The sequence below is a fragment of the Antechinus flavipes genome, chromosome 3 (assembly GCF_016432865.1).
Source record: "Antechinus flavipes isolate AdamAnt ecotype Samford, QLD, Australia chromosome 3, AdamAnt_v2, whole genome shotgun sequence".
In the NCBI taxonomy this organism is placed as follows: Eukaryota; Metazoa; Chordata; class Mammalia; order Dasyuromorphia; family Dasyuridae; genus Antechinus; species Antechinus flavipes.
This window is the reverse complement of record NC_067400.1, coordinates 522,839,715-522,858,707: the sequence shown is the minus strand read 5'-3', so window position 1 is coordinate 522,858,707 and position 18,993 is coordinate 522,839,715. Positions and strand designations below refer to the sequence as shown.

At 48.7% G+C, this 18,993-nt stretch overlaps 1 protein-coding gene across 5 annotated transcripts in view; it reads right to left on the bottom strand.

Moving 5' to 3' along the window:
* Positions 1 to 18,993, bottom strand: part of ARAP1 (ArfGAP with RhoGAP domain, ankyrin repeat and PH domain 1) — a 116,151-nt gene that overhangs the window by 42,999 nt on the left and 54,159 nt on the right. For 3 of the 5 annotated variants that reach the window (XM_051987176.1, XM_051987178.1, XM_051987177.1), the window contains 9 exons: positions 7,514 to 7,659; positions 5,711 to 5,784; positions 4,783 to 4,889; positions 4,442 to 4,591; positions 3,831 to 3,924; positions 3,164 to 3,284; positions 2,701 to 2,885; positions 1,949 to 2,055; positions 1,143 to 1,342 (listed from right to left, as the gene is read on the bottom strand). In XM_051987176.1, coding sequence (XP_051843136.1) covers positions 1,143 to 1,342; positions 1,949 to 2,055; positions 2,701 to 2,885; positions 3,164 to 3,284; positions 3,831 to 3,924; positions 4,442 to 4,591; positions 4,783 to 4,889; positions 5,711 to 5,784; positions 7,514 to 7,659 — 1,184 coding nt within the window. Of the gene's footprint in view, positions 1 to 1,142; positions 1,343 to 1,948; positions 2,056 to 2,700; positions 2,886 to 3,163; positions 3,285 to 3,830; positions 3,925 to 4,441; positions 4,592 to 4,782; positions 4,890 to 5,710; positions 5,785 to 7,513; positions 7,660 to 17,053; positions 17,458 to 18,993 lie in introns of those variants that run through there. The other 2 variants (XM_051987180.1, XM_051987181.1) reach the window with 2 other exon arrangements.

Below are 18,993 nucleotides of genomic sequence, written 5' to 3'. Positions count from 1 at the left end.
TACACGGGGCGGTCTTTCTACCACTTGTATGCGGCACCAGATGCTCCTGCCTGATACACCTCGGCCCACCATCTCGGAATCCCTGACTCCCCCCAAGGCCCAGCCCACGCGCTGCCTCCCAGGAGATCCCCTGACTGCCCTGCCGGGTGCCGGCCTTCCCCTAACTGCCTGTCTTTTATTTACTCGGGCACGTTGCACCCCTGATGTCGGCGAGACCCCAACGCCCAGGGGGCCACCAGAGAGCACAATTTTCGAGGGAATGAGTCCAACCCCCTCTTTTTATATATGAAGAAACCGAGTCACAGAGAGTGGAGGGGATTTGTCCAGAGTCACCTCGCTAATCAGTGTCTGAGGGGAACGCGCGCCCAGGTTTTCCTCATGGACTCAGGCCCAGCTTCCTTGGATCCCCAGACTGGCGGGGCTCCCGGCTCAAACGCTCCTCCCCAAGAGGCCACGTGGGGCTCCTCTAGGTGGGGGGATGAGGGCACATTATTAACTGCACATACGTGCTCCTCGTGCGCAGTGACATCGGGCCCGCATCCCCAGGCCCGGCCCAGCACCCAGCAGGGCGTCGATACTTAAGAAATGCTTGCTAAGTCCGACTGAACCAAATGCTGTGGACAAAGCCCTGTCCCCGCAGGGTCTGGACCAGCAACCCCCAAGCACCCGTAGAGCACTTCCTGTGTGTTGGTCACCATGGCAGGCGCTGAGGGCACAAGGACAATGAGACTCACTGGCCTCTGAGATTCCCTGCAACTGTGAGACTAGGGGTCTAGGGACTTGCAGTCCACTAAGACCTCTTGGTCTTTTTCACAAGCACTGCCATCTAGCCTGGCACTTTTATCTCACAGAACTCCCTTCCAACCAAACCGAGGGGCTTGTGCCCACTCCAGCTCACGCTGCGCCTGCAGTGCTCCTTCCTTGTGGGTCTCTGCGAGAACAATCTCCGTGGGGTCTCACAGGAACCTTGCCACAGCCTTCGGGGACAGGCACTTTAGCCATCGCTCCCATCTGATGATAAGGCTCAAAGTCCCACATGGGAATCCCCAGGGACCCGAGGCCCGGAGGCCCCCCTCCCCCCCATGCCCTGCTTCCTCTCCAGCTGCCCCAGGAGCCCCCTGGCTGGGCCGGGCGTCGCGTACCTGCGCATCGCTTGCAAATCACAAGGCAGAGGTTGATGGAGGCCCAGTCTGGATGGGGGGCCCCACAGTCAGCGCAGAGTCGATTAGGGGCGTCTGCCCAGATCTGCTCGGCCACATCCATCGTGGAGAGCGCCTCCGCAATGGCGTCCTGCATGGCCTCCAGCCACTCCGCTTTCTCTAGCTCCGTCTCAGTCGAGAAACTGGGGAGTGGGAGTGGTGCGCAAGGTGAGGGAGGCGCTGGGGCATGGCTTGGTCGAAGGGGGACAGGGCCAGGAGATGGGCCGTGGGAGCGAGAGGAGCAGCCCAAGGGCCGTGGGAGGTGGAGGCAAAGGGAGGAAAGAGCTCGGGGCTGGAAAAGATGACAAAGGATGGAGAAAGGAAGACGCCTGAGCTCGGTCAACGTCCCATCGGACAGGGGCTGGACAGCTCAGGGGCGCAATGGTGTCGGTATTGGAAAATGGCCGTTTGAGGTGGAGAGGAGTCAGGAGAGCAGCCGTGGACTGAAGAGCACTGGGTCATCCAAGAGGAAGGTTAAAAAGTACAGAAGACAAAGGATTTGAGAAAGGGGGATGAGGAGAGTGGAGTTGTCTAAAATAGGGGGACTGGGTTGGGGGAAGGGAGGATTGAGGGGAGAAGAGGGGCTGGGATGGAAGGAGTGGGAGGAGCCCAAGACTGGCTGAGAGCACAGACAAAAATGGGGCTGCAGGGATATTGGGGGGTAGTCCTCCAAAGTGAGGGGGAAGCTGAAAAAAGGGATCAGAGATGAGAAAAGCAAGTGCTTGGGAACAAGAGTCAGAGGAACTCACCTGAAGATCCGATAAGGAGTGGTGAGATCGAAGCTTCTCCGATCGGTGTCCTTCACGTTGCCCACGCTCATGTCAATGGCAGTAATACCTATACCCAACTGGTATTCCTGGGAAGAAGATTGGGCTAGGGTTAGACTTCTACATAGGAAAGCGTACAGGAGTGGGGGGCTGAGATGGGAGGAAGAGGTGAGGATGCCGGGGGGATGAAGGTATGGGGGGATGAGGATGCTGGGGGAGGTGAGGGGATGGGGGATGAAGGTACAGGAGATGAGGATGCTGGGGGGATAAGAGTACAGGAGATGAGGGTACAGGAGAGTGAAGGAATTGAAGGGGAAAAGGGATTGGGGGGAATACAAGTATTAGAGGTGACAAGGGGAAGATGGTACAGAGAGATTAAAGTATAAGGGCATGATGCTGGGGAGGAGTACAGGAGAGTACAGGAGAATAAAGTTATTGGAGGGGATGAGAGTGTAGGAGGGAAAAACGTGCAGGGGCATGAAGGTATTGAGGGTAAAAAGTGTATGGGGGGATGAGTATTGAAGGTGATGAGGATGAAGACGAAGAGGCTACAGGGGATGAGAATGCTGGGGAGATAAGGTATAGGGGGACGAAAGTATAGAGGAATGAGGGTACAAGAGGTATAACAGAGGGGATAAAGGTAGAAAAGGGATAAGAGGAAGGAATGAGGGTGAAGGGAGGATCCTGTCCCCCTCCCCCTACTCCCTTGGGTTCTCCTCAGGACTCATGCTCACCTCCAAGTTCTTATACAGCAGCACCTTGTCACCAGCCACCACCACATAGAGCTTGTTTTTCACCCCCCGAAGCTCCAGGTTGCCAGCTTGGTCAGGGATGCCAGGGCAGGGAGGCTCCAGCTGGGCCCGCCTCCGCTGCTCCTCCATTGCCTGCTGAAGAGCCTGCATCCAGTCCTTCCGTTCAGCTACGTGGGGCAAGGGAAGGGAAGATCCAATTCTGAGATCCCGGGATTACTTTCCCTCTACCAAATAATGGCCATTATCTCTTTCCTCGCCTGTTCAACGATCGCTTCTTGCCAGAAAACCCTACGGGGTTAACCCCCAGCTCTGATCAGCTCGCGTTGTGGATGTGGGGTCTGTCTCTCCCTCAGTCTGGGATAGGAGGCAGGGGGAGCAGTGCTAGGAAAGGGACTGTGCATCCTTCTTAGACGCCCCTTCCTCACCCCTCCTTTATCCCCCTCACCATCACTCTCAGTCCGGAAGACAAAGGTTCGATTGTGCGTGATGACTTCGAATTTCTGATCGCTGATGCCGGAAACTCGAGAGATGCAGGAGACAGGGATGAAACGCTTCGAGTAAGCATCCTAGAGCATCAGAGGGGAAGGAGGAGGACCATCCGGGAGGCGAGTCACTCAGGGACCTGGCTCCTTTTGGCCCACCCTCCAGCACTCCCTCACACGGCTTCTCCTTCCTTATCCCTCCCTTCTCTGCAGGGCTAATGAAAGAACAGGGCTTCAGTATGGGCCTGGCTCAATCTAAGGTGAGACCCTAGTCCAGGTGGAGATCAGGTTTCAGTGAATGACAGGATAGGACATCGTGAGGAATAAGCATTATGCAGAGCCTACTGTGAGCCAGGTACTGGGCTAATTTTCATTTGATCCATATAAAAGACTCGAAGAGTAGGATAGGGCTGAGTACTATTAAGCCCATTTTACAGCTGAGGAAACAAAGGCAGATGCAGATAAAATGGCTTGTCCAAAGTCACACAGAGCCAGAAAATGTCTACAGCCAGACTGGGCTCAGAACTTCCTGCCCCCGGCCCCCCAACACTGAGCCATGAGCTCCCTTAGGATCAGTGCTCCACTTGGAGACCAGGGTCAGGGCTCAGTCCAAATCCCCGGGAGGCTCACCTTGTCACTGTCAAAGTAGCGCAGATAATCAGAGTCCAACTTGACCCAGCGCTTCTGATAGATGTAGGATCTGGCGGTGGAGGAGATGTGGGGCCTTGAAGGAAGACAGCACAGTCAGGTTTCCAGGGTCCTCCACTCCATGGCGGCCCCATCTTCCCTCCCACCCCCCCCCACCCCCAACCCTGCCCTGCCCAGGGATGAAGACCTGGACTGGGAGGCCTGCTCTGCCATCCACTTGTGGGGCGGGGGGAGGGAAGGGGGAAGAGGGGGCGGCCTTCAACTGAAGAAGAGATCCCGTGATTCTGGGGGCGGGGGCAGGCAAAAGGCGGGACTAGAAAGCACGCCTAGACTTAGAGGGATGGCGGAGACTGCAGGAAGCTTAGCAAACTGCTCTTGGTAGAAGGAATCTCCTTGAGGCCCTAGGACCTCACAGCCCTTCCCTACTGTATGCCCCAGAGCCCTTGTAGGAGAGACCTCTAAGCTCATCCACAGGAAATTTCTAAGCCTTACTGATGGGGGATCTTACAGACAGAATTCATTGATGCAGCACATTTTTAAACATGATGAACAAGGGGGTCAGGAGTGAGGGATGGGGGGCAGGAGAGACTTACCCCTGAGGTGGGTTCTTGTTCAGCCAGCCAACCTTGATGACAGGTGTGGAAGGAGTTGAGGGCAGCCCCTCCATAGGAGTCGGAGGGACTTCTGGGACTAAGGAGCTGCTGAAGCTTGGGGATCTCAGACCAATATCATCCCATGTGCCACTGGGGAAAGCACAGGGACAGGGTGGGTAAGGGATGAGAAGAGCCTCCCCATTGGAAGAGGGAACCCCAGGGAAGGCAGGAGAGGCAAGGGAGGCATTTGGAGGAGCTCCTGACAGACACTGGAGGGATGGAGAGGGCAGCAAGGAAGAGGGAGCAGGAAGAACCCAGGGAGGGAGGGTCTCAGCTCCTACTTGGGGATGTCCTCATAGTCATGGAACTCCTCCTCAGGCTCGTCACCTTCACTCAGCAGGCTGGTCAAGCTCACAGCCCTCGGGACATCTTCCAAGGATGGCTCCTCCTGCTCCCACCAGGGACCCCAGATCAGGCTCTCCCCTCTCAGGTCCCCTCACCCCTCTACTGGCCTTCTAGTCCCACAAAGAGCCTATCCATCCACATACCCCCACAGACACAAACTGGCCCACGTATACCAAGAGTCTAGCCTCATTAGCCACCCTCATGGAGAATTCAGCTTGGGAGGAAGTGGGAAACCCTGGTTAATCCTCTCTAATAATCAAGTGTCTCCTGCCCTCCAATATCCACCCACAAGGGGTCCAAGAAGAGAAAGGCCCTGTCCTGCTCAGACTGCCAAGTGGGCTTGGGCTGACCAGGATTGGGTCCTTCTGGCTCTCCAGCTTCTCTCCTGAATGATGAGAGGTGGGAGAAGAGGCACAAGGCTTCCACTCCAGCTTCCACATCTTCCATGTTTACTGTACTCCATCTTCCCTTACCCCCAACCACACTGTGAGATCAAAGACGGCAGGGGCTGTATCTTTACAGAAGGCTCTGCATACAGCAAGGGGAAGTCTTGGATGTTTGCTGTATACTGTCCTGTGGTTACCCTGCTCTCTGGAGCCCATGGCCCCTCTTCTAGGCTACCCCTACCTTCTGCCACAAAAGGCTGGAGATTTCAACCCTCCCACCTCCTTCCCAGGGGTTGGGCACCAACCCTGTGGTTGGGCAAACAGATGAGACAGACAGCTTTCCCTGTGGAGACAGGTGTGAACAGGTGGTCCCACACAGACAAAAAAGACAGAAAGACAGCCTCATGAGAACACAGACATTGAGCCTTTGTGGAGACAAATGACCATTGCCCACCTAAGCTCACACAATAGTCCCTACCTTGTTGACCATCACTGGGTTGGGGTCTGGGGCTGGTGGCCCTTCTTCTGGGAGATCATCATAGTCTGAATCATCTGTAAGAGAAGCACAAGAGGTAAGCCTGGAGTCCGAACTGGCACACAGGTGGAGGCTCCCACCCTCCAGGTCTGGCTGCATTCACTTCTTTCCCCAGGAAACAGGCCCATAGCGACAAAACAAGGAACTACTAGATCATCCAGGAAACTCGAGGCTAATCTAAGCACTATCTTAGAGAGTGGGCAGAATTTCTGATGTCAGAAACAACAGAACACATGAGTAAAAAAGAGGACAGCATAAAAAGTCAAAGGATCTAGGTTAGAATTAAAATTGCTGCTTTCTAGCTCTGTGTTGAAGAGAAGTCACTTTTCTTGAGTCTAAGTTTCCTCCTCTATACTATCAGGGGCTGGATGTGGTATTATCTGAAGTCTTGTCACTGCTCTAAATCCTAAGATCCTGGGAAATGTCTCCATTGACCCAAGCTGTCCTCATCTTGCCCTTTCAGAATAAAAGTGGAATGGGGAAGGAAATGCTATTTATAACAAGCAGTGTGAAAGGAAAAAAGGGTGTTCAGCCCACTCCTGGTGTCGACTAGCTAGCAACATCCTGTGGGGATGGAGGGAGGAGGCCATGAGGTCTAAGGGGGGAGAAGGATACTCTATCACTCAGGACCACTGGGATGGGGATACCATGGGAAGGACCAGAAATGAATTTTGTGCCTGGCCAGGCGCTTGTGTGGCCCTGGGGACTAATGGTCATCTGGTGACCACTGGTGGAAGACCTGGTGAAAAATTTACAAGATGGAGCTTGTCCAGATGTGAACCAGGACAGAGAGAGAGCTAGAGCTCGGCCAGATGCGGTTTGGATAAAAGAAATGGAGAGGTTCTTAGTTTGGAGAAGAAAAGGCTTGAGATGAACATTAAGTCAGTTGAAGGACTATTATGCAGAAAAGACATAGACAAGTTCTACTTGTCCCTAGAGGACAGAACTCAGAACAATATGTGGAAACCACAGGGAGGGAAATTTGGCTAAATACAGGGGAAAAACTTCTTAATATCAGTGTGTCTTACAATAGAATGGGGCTGCCCGACTAGCGTATTCAATCCCCGTCCTTATGAAGGGTGGGGTGGGATGGAGGAGCTTAGACAGGAATGGGTTTCTGCTCCCAGAACTGACAGATGGCCCAGGACAAGGAAAACCTTTTAATTGGATAGTCAAAAAAGATGCAATGGGGTTAAACACCCTCAGCTAGAACTCTGGAAATAATGGTCCAGACCTCCTACCCAGGTTATAACAGAAGGCAGGCTGTGAGCCCAATAGAAACCAAAGAGGGACTAACAAAAAATCAGCTTCTGGCTAGTGGAATGGAAGGGGAAGCCAAATGGAAACCAGGCAGTGAGCCGAAAAGACTCTAGTCTGCAGGTCTAGAGTGTAACATTCATGGAAATTTTGAAGCTTCTGGAGAAGCAACGTTGAACTCAGTGCCAATGTGCTCTCTTACTATCTTCTTGAACTAAATTCAAGAATTAATATCAGCCCCAGGTTAGGTTTGCCTCCCCCCACCACAAATGGTTGGGTGTCTACCGGGATGGAAAGACACCAAGGGAAATCTACAAGAAAACTGAAAAGAAACTATTTGAGAAGATTTCTTCAAGGCTAAGGATTACCCCAAATACTAAATTTTCCTAAAGTTCATCTAGTTCATGGCTAGGCTTCACACAATACCAAGAACAATCACTTCGCCCTATGAAACAATGATTATTAGGAATTCAGAAAAAACAGACTCACCAAACTCAGGCAGCAGGCGGGAGGGCTTTGGGGGAATTTCTGGAGCACTGCGGGAAAGTAGAGGAGGCTGGGAGGGAATCCAGGCAAGGGGGGAAGGAGGTGCATCAAGTTTGGGCTCCGGGGACTTCTCCTCTTCTGTAGGGAGGCTTTCGGAGAAGAAGATGCAATGGATCAAATGGATTCGTGGTGATCCCATTTTGTACGATGCCCCAGAACAACAGGGTAGTGCCAGGAGAAGCGTCTTCCTGTCCATCTGCCCATCCCCAGAGGAATCTCCTTGCTGTCCCCACCACCACCTTTGTTGGCTAGTCTCCCTCAGCTCTGACCCAAGTTGCCTCTGTCTTCTCTCCTACTCCCTGCACAACTAGCAACTCGACATCTTTCTCTAACACAGAGAGGAAAACAGTGATACAAAGTAACTGGAGGATAAAGTCCCAGATGTAGAGCTAGAAGGAAACTGGTGGTGGAAGTTGAGTTGTATTAGTCACGTCTGACTCCTCATGACCTCATTTGGGGTCTTCTTAGCAAAGGTATTAGAATGGCTGGCCATTTCCTTCTCTAGCTCATTTACAAAAGAGGAAACTGAGGCTTAAATGACTTGCTCAGGGTAACCCAGCCAAGACCTATACTTTATATTCTGAACTAGCCAGAAGGAAACTTAGAGAATATCCCCACATTCATTTACTTAACATTTATTAAATGTTACTCTTTGCCAGGCACTGTGCCAGACAAAGTGAAAAATGAAACAGTCTCTTGCCTTCAAGAAGCTTATATTCTATGGGAGGGAAACAATGTATAATTGGAAAAGCAAAGCAGAATATACATGAAACAGACACAAAGTGATAACAATACAAAGTAATCTGGAAGGAGCATGACACAATCAATTGGGGTGGTCAATTGGCTTCCTGTAGACAAGGATCAGTCAGCGAACTTCAGAGATAGTGACGACACAAGGAAGAGGCAAGAAGGCAGTCTTATGCCTTAGCACAGCATCTATTACACAGCTGGTGCTTAATAGATGGAGCAGCTAGATGGTGCAGTGGATAGAGCAGCAGGAAGAACTGAGTTCAAATCTGGCCTCAGACACTTACTACCCAGACAAGTCCCCTAGCTCTGTCAGCCTCAATTCTTCCCCTATAAAATGAGCTGGAGAAGGAAATGGCAAAGCATTCCAGTGTCTTTGCCAAGAAAACCCCAAATGGAGCCATGAAGGAGTCGTACACGACTGAAGTGACTCAACAGCAGTAAACATTCCTTTCTTTCCCCCCACTAATCCAGGCATGGAGGATATCCTATACACAGGTACAGAGGCAGGGGATAGAATGTCACAGATAAGCAGCGATCGAGGCAGCCAGATAGTGCAGTGAATAGAGTACCCACCCGGGACTCAGGAGGACCTGAACTCAAATCCGACCTCAGAAACTTAACACTTAAGTGTCATCTTAGCTGTGTGGTCTGGAACAAGTAACTTAATCCCAGCTGCCTGGCCAAAAAACACACAAGATAAGCAGGAGTATAGGAGTAAATGTTTAACAATCTGCTCTCCAAAGACACAATCTATTCAAAGCCGTATCAGCACTATTTACATTGTCTTTATCACTTTTAGTCTAGGCAATCAACAAAATGATAAATCAAACCCTAATTTTTTTTTTTTTGAGGTATAATTTTTGAAGTATAAATGGTCACACTGAAAATTTAACAACTGGCTCTTCGGAGCTGACTTTAATACTTTAAACTCCTTGGTATAAAGAACAGAAAGCCTATTTGACTGGAACGCAACACACACAAAGACTGGTGATGTTCATTAAGTCTAGAAAGGTCAGCTTGGGCAACTGGGTAGCCCCATGGTGCATGGACTTCTGGGCCCCACAGTCAGAAAGACTTGCTGGGCCCGCAGTCAGTTCATCTCACTTTCCTCACCTACAAAAAAGGGAGATAGTGGTCACCCCTACCTCACAGGGCTGCTATGAAGATCAAAAAAGGTAATATTTATAAGGTGCTTAGCATAGTGCCTGGCACAGTACTTACTAGGCACTTCATAAATGCTTATTTCCTTCCTTCCTTTTTTCATTTTCCTTTGACGGATCTTCGTATTATTTCCTATACTTTTCAAATGGATAGCCCTGAGTTCTATCCTGATACTTCTCTTTTTAGTGATCTCAGCAGTTCCCATGGGTTCGATTACCTTCCCCATCCCTCCACCACCTCTACTCCAAACTTAACGACTTTTTTTTTTTTTTTTTTACAATTGGCTTCACACAATACCGAGAACAATCACTTCGCCCTAACAAACAATGATTATTAGGAATTCAGGAAAAAAACAGATTTGGTGTTGTGTGAAGCCTAGCCATGAACTAGATGAACTTTGGGAAAATTTAGTATTTGGGGTAATCCTTAGCCTTGAAGAATTCTTCAATTTACAATTGTAAATAAACAGCAGCAACCAAAATTAAGTGACTTGCCTAAAGTCACTCAGCTAGAAAATATTTGAGGGCATATTTGAACTCAAGATTCCCCCAGTTCCAGGGCCGGTGTATCTATCCACTGTACCACCTAACTACCCCTCAACTTTGATGAGGACACCATCATTCTCTTCCCATTAACCCAAATTTGTAACTTCAGAGTCATCTTGGCATCTTCCCTCACTGATTATGCCCAATCAACTGGTGAATTTACCTCAGTACCATTTCTTATATCCATCTTCTCATCCCCACTGACCCAGCTACCATCTAGTTCAAGCCTTCTCCTCTTTTCTGGGAGACACCTCCTAATTGGTGTTCCTGCTTTCAGTTTTTTCTCTTCAATCCATCCTCCACACAAATGCCAAAAGATATAAGCCTGACCTCATTACTCTCCTCAAAAAACCTTTGGTAGCTCCCTATTAATCTGCAGGGTAAAATACCAAAGCCTTAGAATTCTTCTTCCTCCTGTCTTTCCCACAATGACCCTGAGCTTAAAGGAGTGTACTCAAGGGTCATCAGGAAAGACTTGTGAATTTGTTGGCAGGCCTCAAAGATCTGACGCAGCCCTGTTGGCAGAAGCCAAGGGGAAACAAAGCAAGAATGAATGTCTGTTACCACCAGGAGGTTCTTTCAAGGAAGCTCCTGGAACTCTGGGCTACCAGGAAGCACACTGTAAAAACTCTTCTGGTCTCTCTCGATATCTCCTGGCAGCCCAAAATAACAGTTCTAACCTCGGGCCTGCCACCACAAGCTAGTCATCAAGATGTATTCCCTACCTCTCTGCAAAGATTCCTCTCCTTCAAGGCCCAGCTCCAGTCTCACAGAATATATCTCTGGTCACCCGACTCCAGTCCCGCCCTACTTGGGGAAGCCTTGGTCAATAGTTTTCCCGTCAGCAAAGATTTGCTGACTGAGAAGTGGAAAAAGGGGAAACAGAGACAGCTCAGCACTCGACTTGATTTCCTTAAGGGAAAATTATAGCTACGAAACCTATCTACAATCTCAGCCCATCCCGACTTATTAACTACCTATCTTCCCTCTATCTCCTTGGGGCCCAGAAATGAAGTGGCCATTGAGCCTCTCCCGGGCTGGTCTCCTGGGGACTTTCCTGGACTCAGGGTGAAAGGTAAGTGGAAGACAAAGTCCTGTCTCCATTCAGGAGGCAAATCTAGAATTTTCAAAGCAATGTTTAAAAGGAAGTTGGGGTAAGGAAGCACAGACTGCCATATCTGGGAGGGACCTCATCATAGCTGGTGATCTCATCTAATTTTCCTCAGAGAGAAACTGAGGCTCAGAGTGGGAAAGGGCACTAAGCCAAGACCCCACATGTACTTAGTGGCTAAGAAACAACTAGTCCAACCCATACTCAAACAACACTATCATTCTAGGCAAGTCACCAGCCAGCCACTGCTTGAAGACCTCCAGTGACAAAGAATTACTTTCTCCAAAAGTTTTATTCTACTTTTAAACAGTTCTCATTTTTAAGAGGTTCTATTTATATTAAAAGAAATCTCTTTCCATACAACTTCCCCCCATTTGCTACTTGTAGTTTTGACTTCTGGGGCCAAGGAGAACCATGTCCCTCCACGTGACAGATTCACAGATACTTCTAGATTGCTATCATGTTCCTCTTAAAGCTTCTGTCCAACAGGCCAACATCCCCCGGTCCTTCAGTTGATCTTGGACATGGCGTCTCATTTCCTCCTTCCTGTGGCTACTCTGCTCTGGACATAATCCAGCACCAAATATAGAGGCCTCCACTAGACAGCCAAGTCCTGTAGCCAGGCCAGCCTTGCTGGGGATGGACATTCGCTCTTCTTTCTGGCTCAGCCAGAAGGAGGCTAAAGATGATGGCCTAATAATGTGAATAATAAACTATCAGAAAGAAGCAGTGTATCACTGGGAAGAGAAAGCTAGTCTCAAAGTCAGCTTCGAGTCTTGCCTCTCTATATTAAAGGCAACTTTCTAAGACTCAGTTGCTGAGAGCACGATGGCCTACTATGGTAGAGGGAGTTTCTACACTGGGAACTTCCTATACCAATGAAACAATAGGTCTAGTTCTGTCCCCTAATAGAGCTCCTAGGCTAGGGTTTTTTTTGGTAAAGCAAGGATGACTGGCTGTATTTTACAAAAGAGGAAACTGAAGAGTAAAAAGGGTCACAGGATTATGAATCTAGAGCTGAAAGGGGCCTTAGGCATCATCTGGTCCAATCTTCCCATCTATAGATGAGGTCACTTACATTCAGAGAAATCAAAGGGCTTCCCAAAGTTACACTAGTATCAGATGGGGGAATTGAACCCAGAACTTGTGACTTCAGAGCTTTTATCAGCACCAAGGTCATACAGTTAGGAAGTGATAGAACTAGAGCTAGAACTCAGGTCTCTTCTTATTACCCACACTAGGGAATCTGCTGTCCCTCTGACAAGTGACTTGTTGGTTTCCTTTTGGATGCAGGCTCCTGGGTGGTTCCCCATGGCCCCGGTGGGTCAGCCTACCAGGCTCCCACAGTGACACAGAAGACCTGCAGGGCCCTACACTCGCAGCCACAGGGCTCAGTGTCTCCCCCTTATTTAGTGGCATCCCCTTGCCCCATATGCTGTCTAAGGTTCCACTGGTTCTTTGCCTTTGGTCCCATTGGTCCCTTTTCTCCAAAGGTTGTTTACCCTCCTGGTTTTCCACTCTGAAATGCAGACTCTGCCTTTCTAGCTGATATAATGGATAAGCACTCTGTCCAGTGACTCACCTGGTCTTTCTTGCATCAGGTTAGGAACAACCTCTTCCTAACTACCCAAAGCTTGTAGAATAGCTTAAACCTTCCCAAATCGTGGAAACTCCATGGTTTTCTTGCAGTTTTTTCCCCTCCTAGAATCTCTCCCAAATTCAAGCCATCTTTCATACACCATTAATTATTTTCCTAATGTTACAGACAACACATCACTCTTTCCCTCAAATGCTGTGGGGCAACTAGATAGCACAGTGTTAAGAGCACCAGCCCTGGAGTCAGGAGAATCTGAGTTCAAACTTGGCCTCAGACACTTAATACTTACTAGCTGTGTGATTCTGGAGGAGGAGGAGAAGGAGGAGAAGGAGAAGAAGGATGGAATACTATCCTTCATTATTTCTTGAAAATCCTTTGTCTCCTTCAGAATTCAAGAACCTGTTTCTAAGTGAAGTTTTTTCCCTTTTCTGAACACGGTCCCCTTTCAGTCTCCCTAATAGTCTGCAATTCATTCTTCACATAGCTACAAATAATCTTCCTAAAGCATTAACACAGACGTAAGGTATACCCATGTCACCAACATGCTTCAGAGTCCTTCAGTGGTTCCTTTATTACCTACATGACAAAATACAAACTCATTTTAGCCTGGCATTCAGGGCCCTCCCTAATCTAGCTCTTATTTTCCCTTTCCAGCCTCATTTCACACCAGACTAGATGATGGAACTACACAAACCATTTACATGTTCAGGAAGTCACACTGGCTCTCCATCACTGAAGCCTGGAATGCACTCCTTCCTCATCTCCACCACTCTCTTCCTTCAGGGCTGAGTTCAGGGCCCACCTTAGCGCCAGGAACCTTCCTACTCTGCCCCATCTTTCCTCCACAAGAACAGATGAAAACAGTCTCTTCCTACTCAAATTCTCCTATAACTCTTTGTCTGGGTTTCTCCTTTACACTGGTCACAAATGACACTTTGTACTACTAAACTATGGGTTGTTTCCTGAGGGCAGTGTTTACATTGTAGCTATCTTTGTAATCTCTTTGCCCAGTGGAGACTTTATACATAGCAGGTGCCTGGTAGGTATCTTTACAATATCTCCCTATGGGTTTGTAACATGAGAGCTCTTCGCTCCTACACAAGCCCTGCAGCAGGGCACTGTGCTGTGTGCCAGCTCCCTGGTAGCAGAGATCAGCCGGAGGAGCAGTCTCCAATCTCTAGGACTAATCTCCACAGTACGCCATCGGCCTTAGCAAAGACTGACTCACAGGGTCAGTCTTCACTCCTGGAGCCAGACATCTTCAGTCCAGGACCCAGGGGCCGAGCTTCCTTTCTGAGAAGTAGGATGATTCATAGGTGGCCGGACAAAGGAACCATCATCCATTCGTTAATCTAGAACTTATGATGACTACATTCAAACTCTTGGACAGACAAGCCCCAGCCTGTATGATCCTAGTGGTTACCATCGGGGCTGAAATGATAACAGGAGATAGAATGTGGAGAATGCTTTAAGATTTACAAAGTACTTTATATATGTTATTTCATTTGACCCTCATAGCAATCCAATCATAAGGAAACTGAAGCTGAGAGCTTAGATAACAATATATAGCTAGTAAGGACCTGAGGCAGAATTTGAATTTAATCATTTCTCAGCCCAAGTCCAGTACCCTACCTATGCTAATAAAGAGCAGCTGATGAACAGAGGAAGCCCCAAACGTCTGACAGGTTTTTCTTGGAACCTGTCCCACAGGTCTCATTTATTCCCTAGCCCAGGATACGCTCAATTCTAGTCTTCCTCCTCCACTTTCTCCACTCTTCTCTCTGTGTAGTAACCTGCTTCCTCTGAGTTGGACTGAATCAGCCCTAGTCCTTCCCAGCCTCACAAGACCCAAAAAATCAATAGGTTCACCCCAAGGTTAGTGTCAGGGACTTCCTGCAGAAACTAGGCTCCCTCTTGATACCCAGAACTCAGATCTATCCCCAGCCTCTTCCTGCCTGTGTCTTGCTGTCTTAAAGCAAAGTTTCAGAGAGGTCCAGTATCTGGAATGCTTGACTTGGAATCAGGAAAACCAGTATTTAAATCCCCACTCTCTACCCTATTCTCTTAGAAGAATAAGTCACTTCATCCTGCTCTGGAAAATGGGAGGAGGAAATAATAATTATATCACCCACTGCTTAGGGTAGTTGTGAGTCTCAAATGAAGGTCAATTCATTTAGAAAAGAATTTATTAAGCCCCTACACCACAAAAGGCAGACAACATATGTAAAGCATTTTGTAAACTCCACTATAACATGGAAATATCAGTTACTATTACCTTAGGGGGGGCCCAATCACCCTCTCCTGTGCTACAATTCACTATCTGTCTCTCTAGAATAAAAGTCTGGACAGGGCAAGGGTCTTTCTCCACATCCACCCTATGATTTCTATCTTCAGTATCTCCAAATGAGCTCAGGCCTCAGTCCCTCATGGCCAGATTCCTCCTATCTATCCTCTGCTACATAGAGAAAAAAAGAGATGGATACAAAAATATAGAGAAATACAAAGAGATGGGGATGTTGATAGTCAAAGGCATAAAGAGAAAGGGAGGAAAAAACAGAAGCAAAGAGAAATAGAGATACTGGCCACCTCCTCTCTCTTCCCCATCTCGCTCAGATCTCAGTCTCTCTATTCTGGAAAATAGCAGTAGCCTCTGTCCTTTCTGTATGTGGAGTCAAGTTTAGCTTTCTATAACAATTGATGACCATGTCACTTTTTTAGCTCAGGAACCTGCCATGGCTCCCCTATGATCTAGGGGATGTCCAGTTTCCTCAGTATTGTCACTGGAATCTGCCTTCGATCTTCTTTCTCTCTCATCCTCATCTCTCCCAGCTCCCAGCCACAGAGGACCTTCCAGCCAGTTAAGGCTCCTTCACATCTCTCCATATAAGCCAGAGTCATTCCAGCTCTTCCCCTGTCTACTTGCCCCTTATATATGGGAAACTCTCTGTACTCTTATCTGCATCCTCCTCATCCTTTAAGCTCAAGCTACCCTGTCTTCCAGAAGCCTTCCCTGCCCAGCCAGTCTCTAGGGATTGACCTCCTGTGGAGGCCCCTCCCAAGAGTCCGAACCCTTTTCACCAAGTACTTTCATCTACCAATCTGCCCTGACCTATCTCCTCATTCACAACAACCAGAGCTGTCCCAAAGTGGGCTGGGCTGCTCCAGGAGTAAGCAAGCCCCCCCCCCCCCCCCCGGGGTGTCTAAGCAGAGGCTCTTGTCAGAGGTATTTAGAAGAGATTTTTGACCAGTTACAGATTCCCACTTCTAGGTTTAAGTCTATGTATGACAAATATAAACAAACTTTAGCTTTGGACCCCATCAGGACAAGCTCTGGCCCTAGCATATGTAATTGGTTATTTTCTGACCCAGGTGTTCCTAGTACCTCAGACACTGAATTAATCAGTTCTAAAGTCTCAGAAGAAAGGGAGGGAAGGGAGGAGGGAACAAAAATCCAGTCATACTTTGCCAAGGTTATCTTAACCACAGTCTCTGGGAAAGGTGATGGGGGAAGGAGGCAGCTACACAGAACCACATCCCCAGACAAGTCTTGTCCTGAAAAAGCCACATACAACCCTGGGGTTCAGGGGGTGAGGTTTACAGCCTGAGAGTCTGGGACCCATGGGTCCATTTTCCTGGCTAAGGAGGGGAAGGAAAAAGAGAAATACTTCATTCTTTTCTTCTTATACTGGCCGTCTCCATGTTAAGCAAGCATTTCTCAGAGGATAGAGTCAGGGGAGAAGGAAGAACACCACCAGAGATAATCTTATAGAGACAAATACCTAGAATTACAGGAGAAGGAAGGAAAGTGAGAGAGAAAAGAGAAGGGGAAAGAAAGAAGAGGAAACAAAAGAAAAAAAGAAAAGGGGGAGAAAGGAAGAAGGGAGAGAGGGGAGAGGGAAGAAGAAAAGAAGGGCAGAAGGAGGGAGAGGAGAGGAAGGAAAAGAAGAGAGAAAAGGAGACAGATGGAGAAGCAGAAGAAAAGAATAAAAAGAAGAAATCAACTCAATGGAAGAAATAGAAACTTGAACAAAATCAGACCCAGAGAAAAGAGAAAGTAAGGGGAAGACAGAATGAAAAGTGAGAGACAGTACAAGAGATGAAGAGAAGAGCAAGATAAAAGAAAATACCAAAAAATCCTGAAATCAGCAAAGAATTCACTAGAGAGGAGAGAATGCAGGCAAAATACGAGTCCCTTAGAGGGGAGAGCCTCAGGAACAAGACCCACACTAAGCCCCTGCAGCACACGCCTTCCCAGACTCCCCAGATTGCTCTACCAGGGGCTCTGCCCGGACTGACTGACGGACAGCACACCCGCTCACCCTCAAGTCGTATCCTCTTCGTCCTCCTCTCTCTTTCTCTGTCCAGCTGTGTCTAACAGGATCTGTGATGCGGGCATGTGTTTGTGCGAGTGCTTTTTTGTAGTGTGCTGTCTGTCAGTGTATGTCTGTGGGATCGTTCTGTGTATCTACAGGTTTCCATCAGTGGGTGCTCAAGGCTGAGGTGATAAGTATGTGACTGGGAATGTCCATCTATTTTCCGATTGTGTATAGGCACCCGTGTTTGTGTGTCTCTATGCTCAGTCCAATGCTCCGCCTGCTTCCTGCTCCCCGCCTCTCCCCCTTCACCACTTGATACTTCCTGAAAACATGATCCCACAAAGAGAAAATGAAAAAAGCCACCCACAATCCCCTGGGGCAGATACTTCCTCCCCAGTGCCCCCAGACTGTCTGCCCCCAAATTTCTTCATTCCCTCCCCAATTATGTGCCACCTTTTATTGATACAGCTAGCCAGGAAAGGAGGTAAGAGTCTGAGGGTGTCCCCCCTTCCTCTACTCAGTTCTGTGCTATGATAAGGGTCTCCCCCCTTCAAGAGAACCAAAATCTTCCCCAGAGCTTCCCTAGCAACAAGTGACCATCCACTTGGGGGTCTGGGATTGGCTAGGAAAGGACAAGGTTTTCCAGAGGGACTGGGGGGGGCATTTAGAACTTGAGGGTATCTAGACTAATTCCCTCTCTTTATAGAGGGGGAAAATGAAACCCAGAGTAGGGAAGTACCTCAGCAAAAGCAGAAGCCGGTTTTCCAGGCTCCCCAGCCCAAGGAGCTCTCTATGACATCATACCATTCGATATACTCGTATCACCTTGGTCATCCTCACAGAACAGTCCTGGCAGAGCAGGTGGGAGGCCAGGGATTGGTTAAAGTAAGGGCAGTCCCAGTGGCCTTCCAAGATCTGCATGGGGAGCCTCCATTTGATAGAAAAAGCATCGTAGGAGCTGGGAGACATGGGTTTCAGTTCCAATTCTTAGAAATGCTCTAAGATCTTGGGCTAGATCTTTCCATGTTTGGACCTCAGTTTCCTCCTTTGAGGGACTTGGACTCAATAATCTCTAAGATCCTGACTAGCTCAGATGCCCTGTATGAATATATAATTCTATATCCCTAGATATACATACACACACACAGAGCAGACAGAAATACTCAAAGCTAGAGGGGTCCCTGACTCCAGGTCACCCCCAGGCTGAACTCCAAGCCTGGGAATACCTGAGACTACTGCCCCAAGGTGTTATCCCAAGTTTATTTTAGCACTTATTGTGAAAGTAAACACACACAGATGGATACATATGCAAGCACAGATGGCCAAACAGTGAAACACAGATGGAAAGCGACCCTCCCCTTCTCCATACCTCCCCCCCAACACAGAGAACAGGAAGACACATGGACATGGACACACACACACACACACACACACACACACACACACACACAAAAATCACAGATTTTCATGAGATGTCTCAGCAATGACCTCACAGCAATGAAGTCAGAGTTGGCAAGAACTTCAGAGGGCATCTCGACCAGCCCTTACTGAAATCATCAGTCCTGGCTATAACCCCTCCGATACACAGAAGTAGCCACATTACTCCTTTGCATGAAGACATCTAGGGACAGAAGGAAGGAAGAAGACAAAGAGAAAGAGGGAGAGAGAGAGAGAAGAAGGAAGGAAGGAAGGAAGGAAGGAAGGAAGGAAGGAAGGAAGGAAGGAAGGAAGGAAGGAAGGAAGGAAGGAAGGGAGGGAGGGAGGGAGGGAGGGAGGAAAGGAGAGAGGGAGGGAGGAAGAGAGATAGGGAGAGAGGGAGGGAGGAAGGGAGAGGAGAGAGGGAGATAAGGAGGAAGGGAGGGAAGGAGAGAGGGAGGAAGGGAGGGAGGGAAGGAGAGAGGGAGATAAGGAAGGAAGGAAGGGAGGGAGGGAGAAAGGGAGGA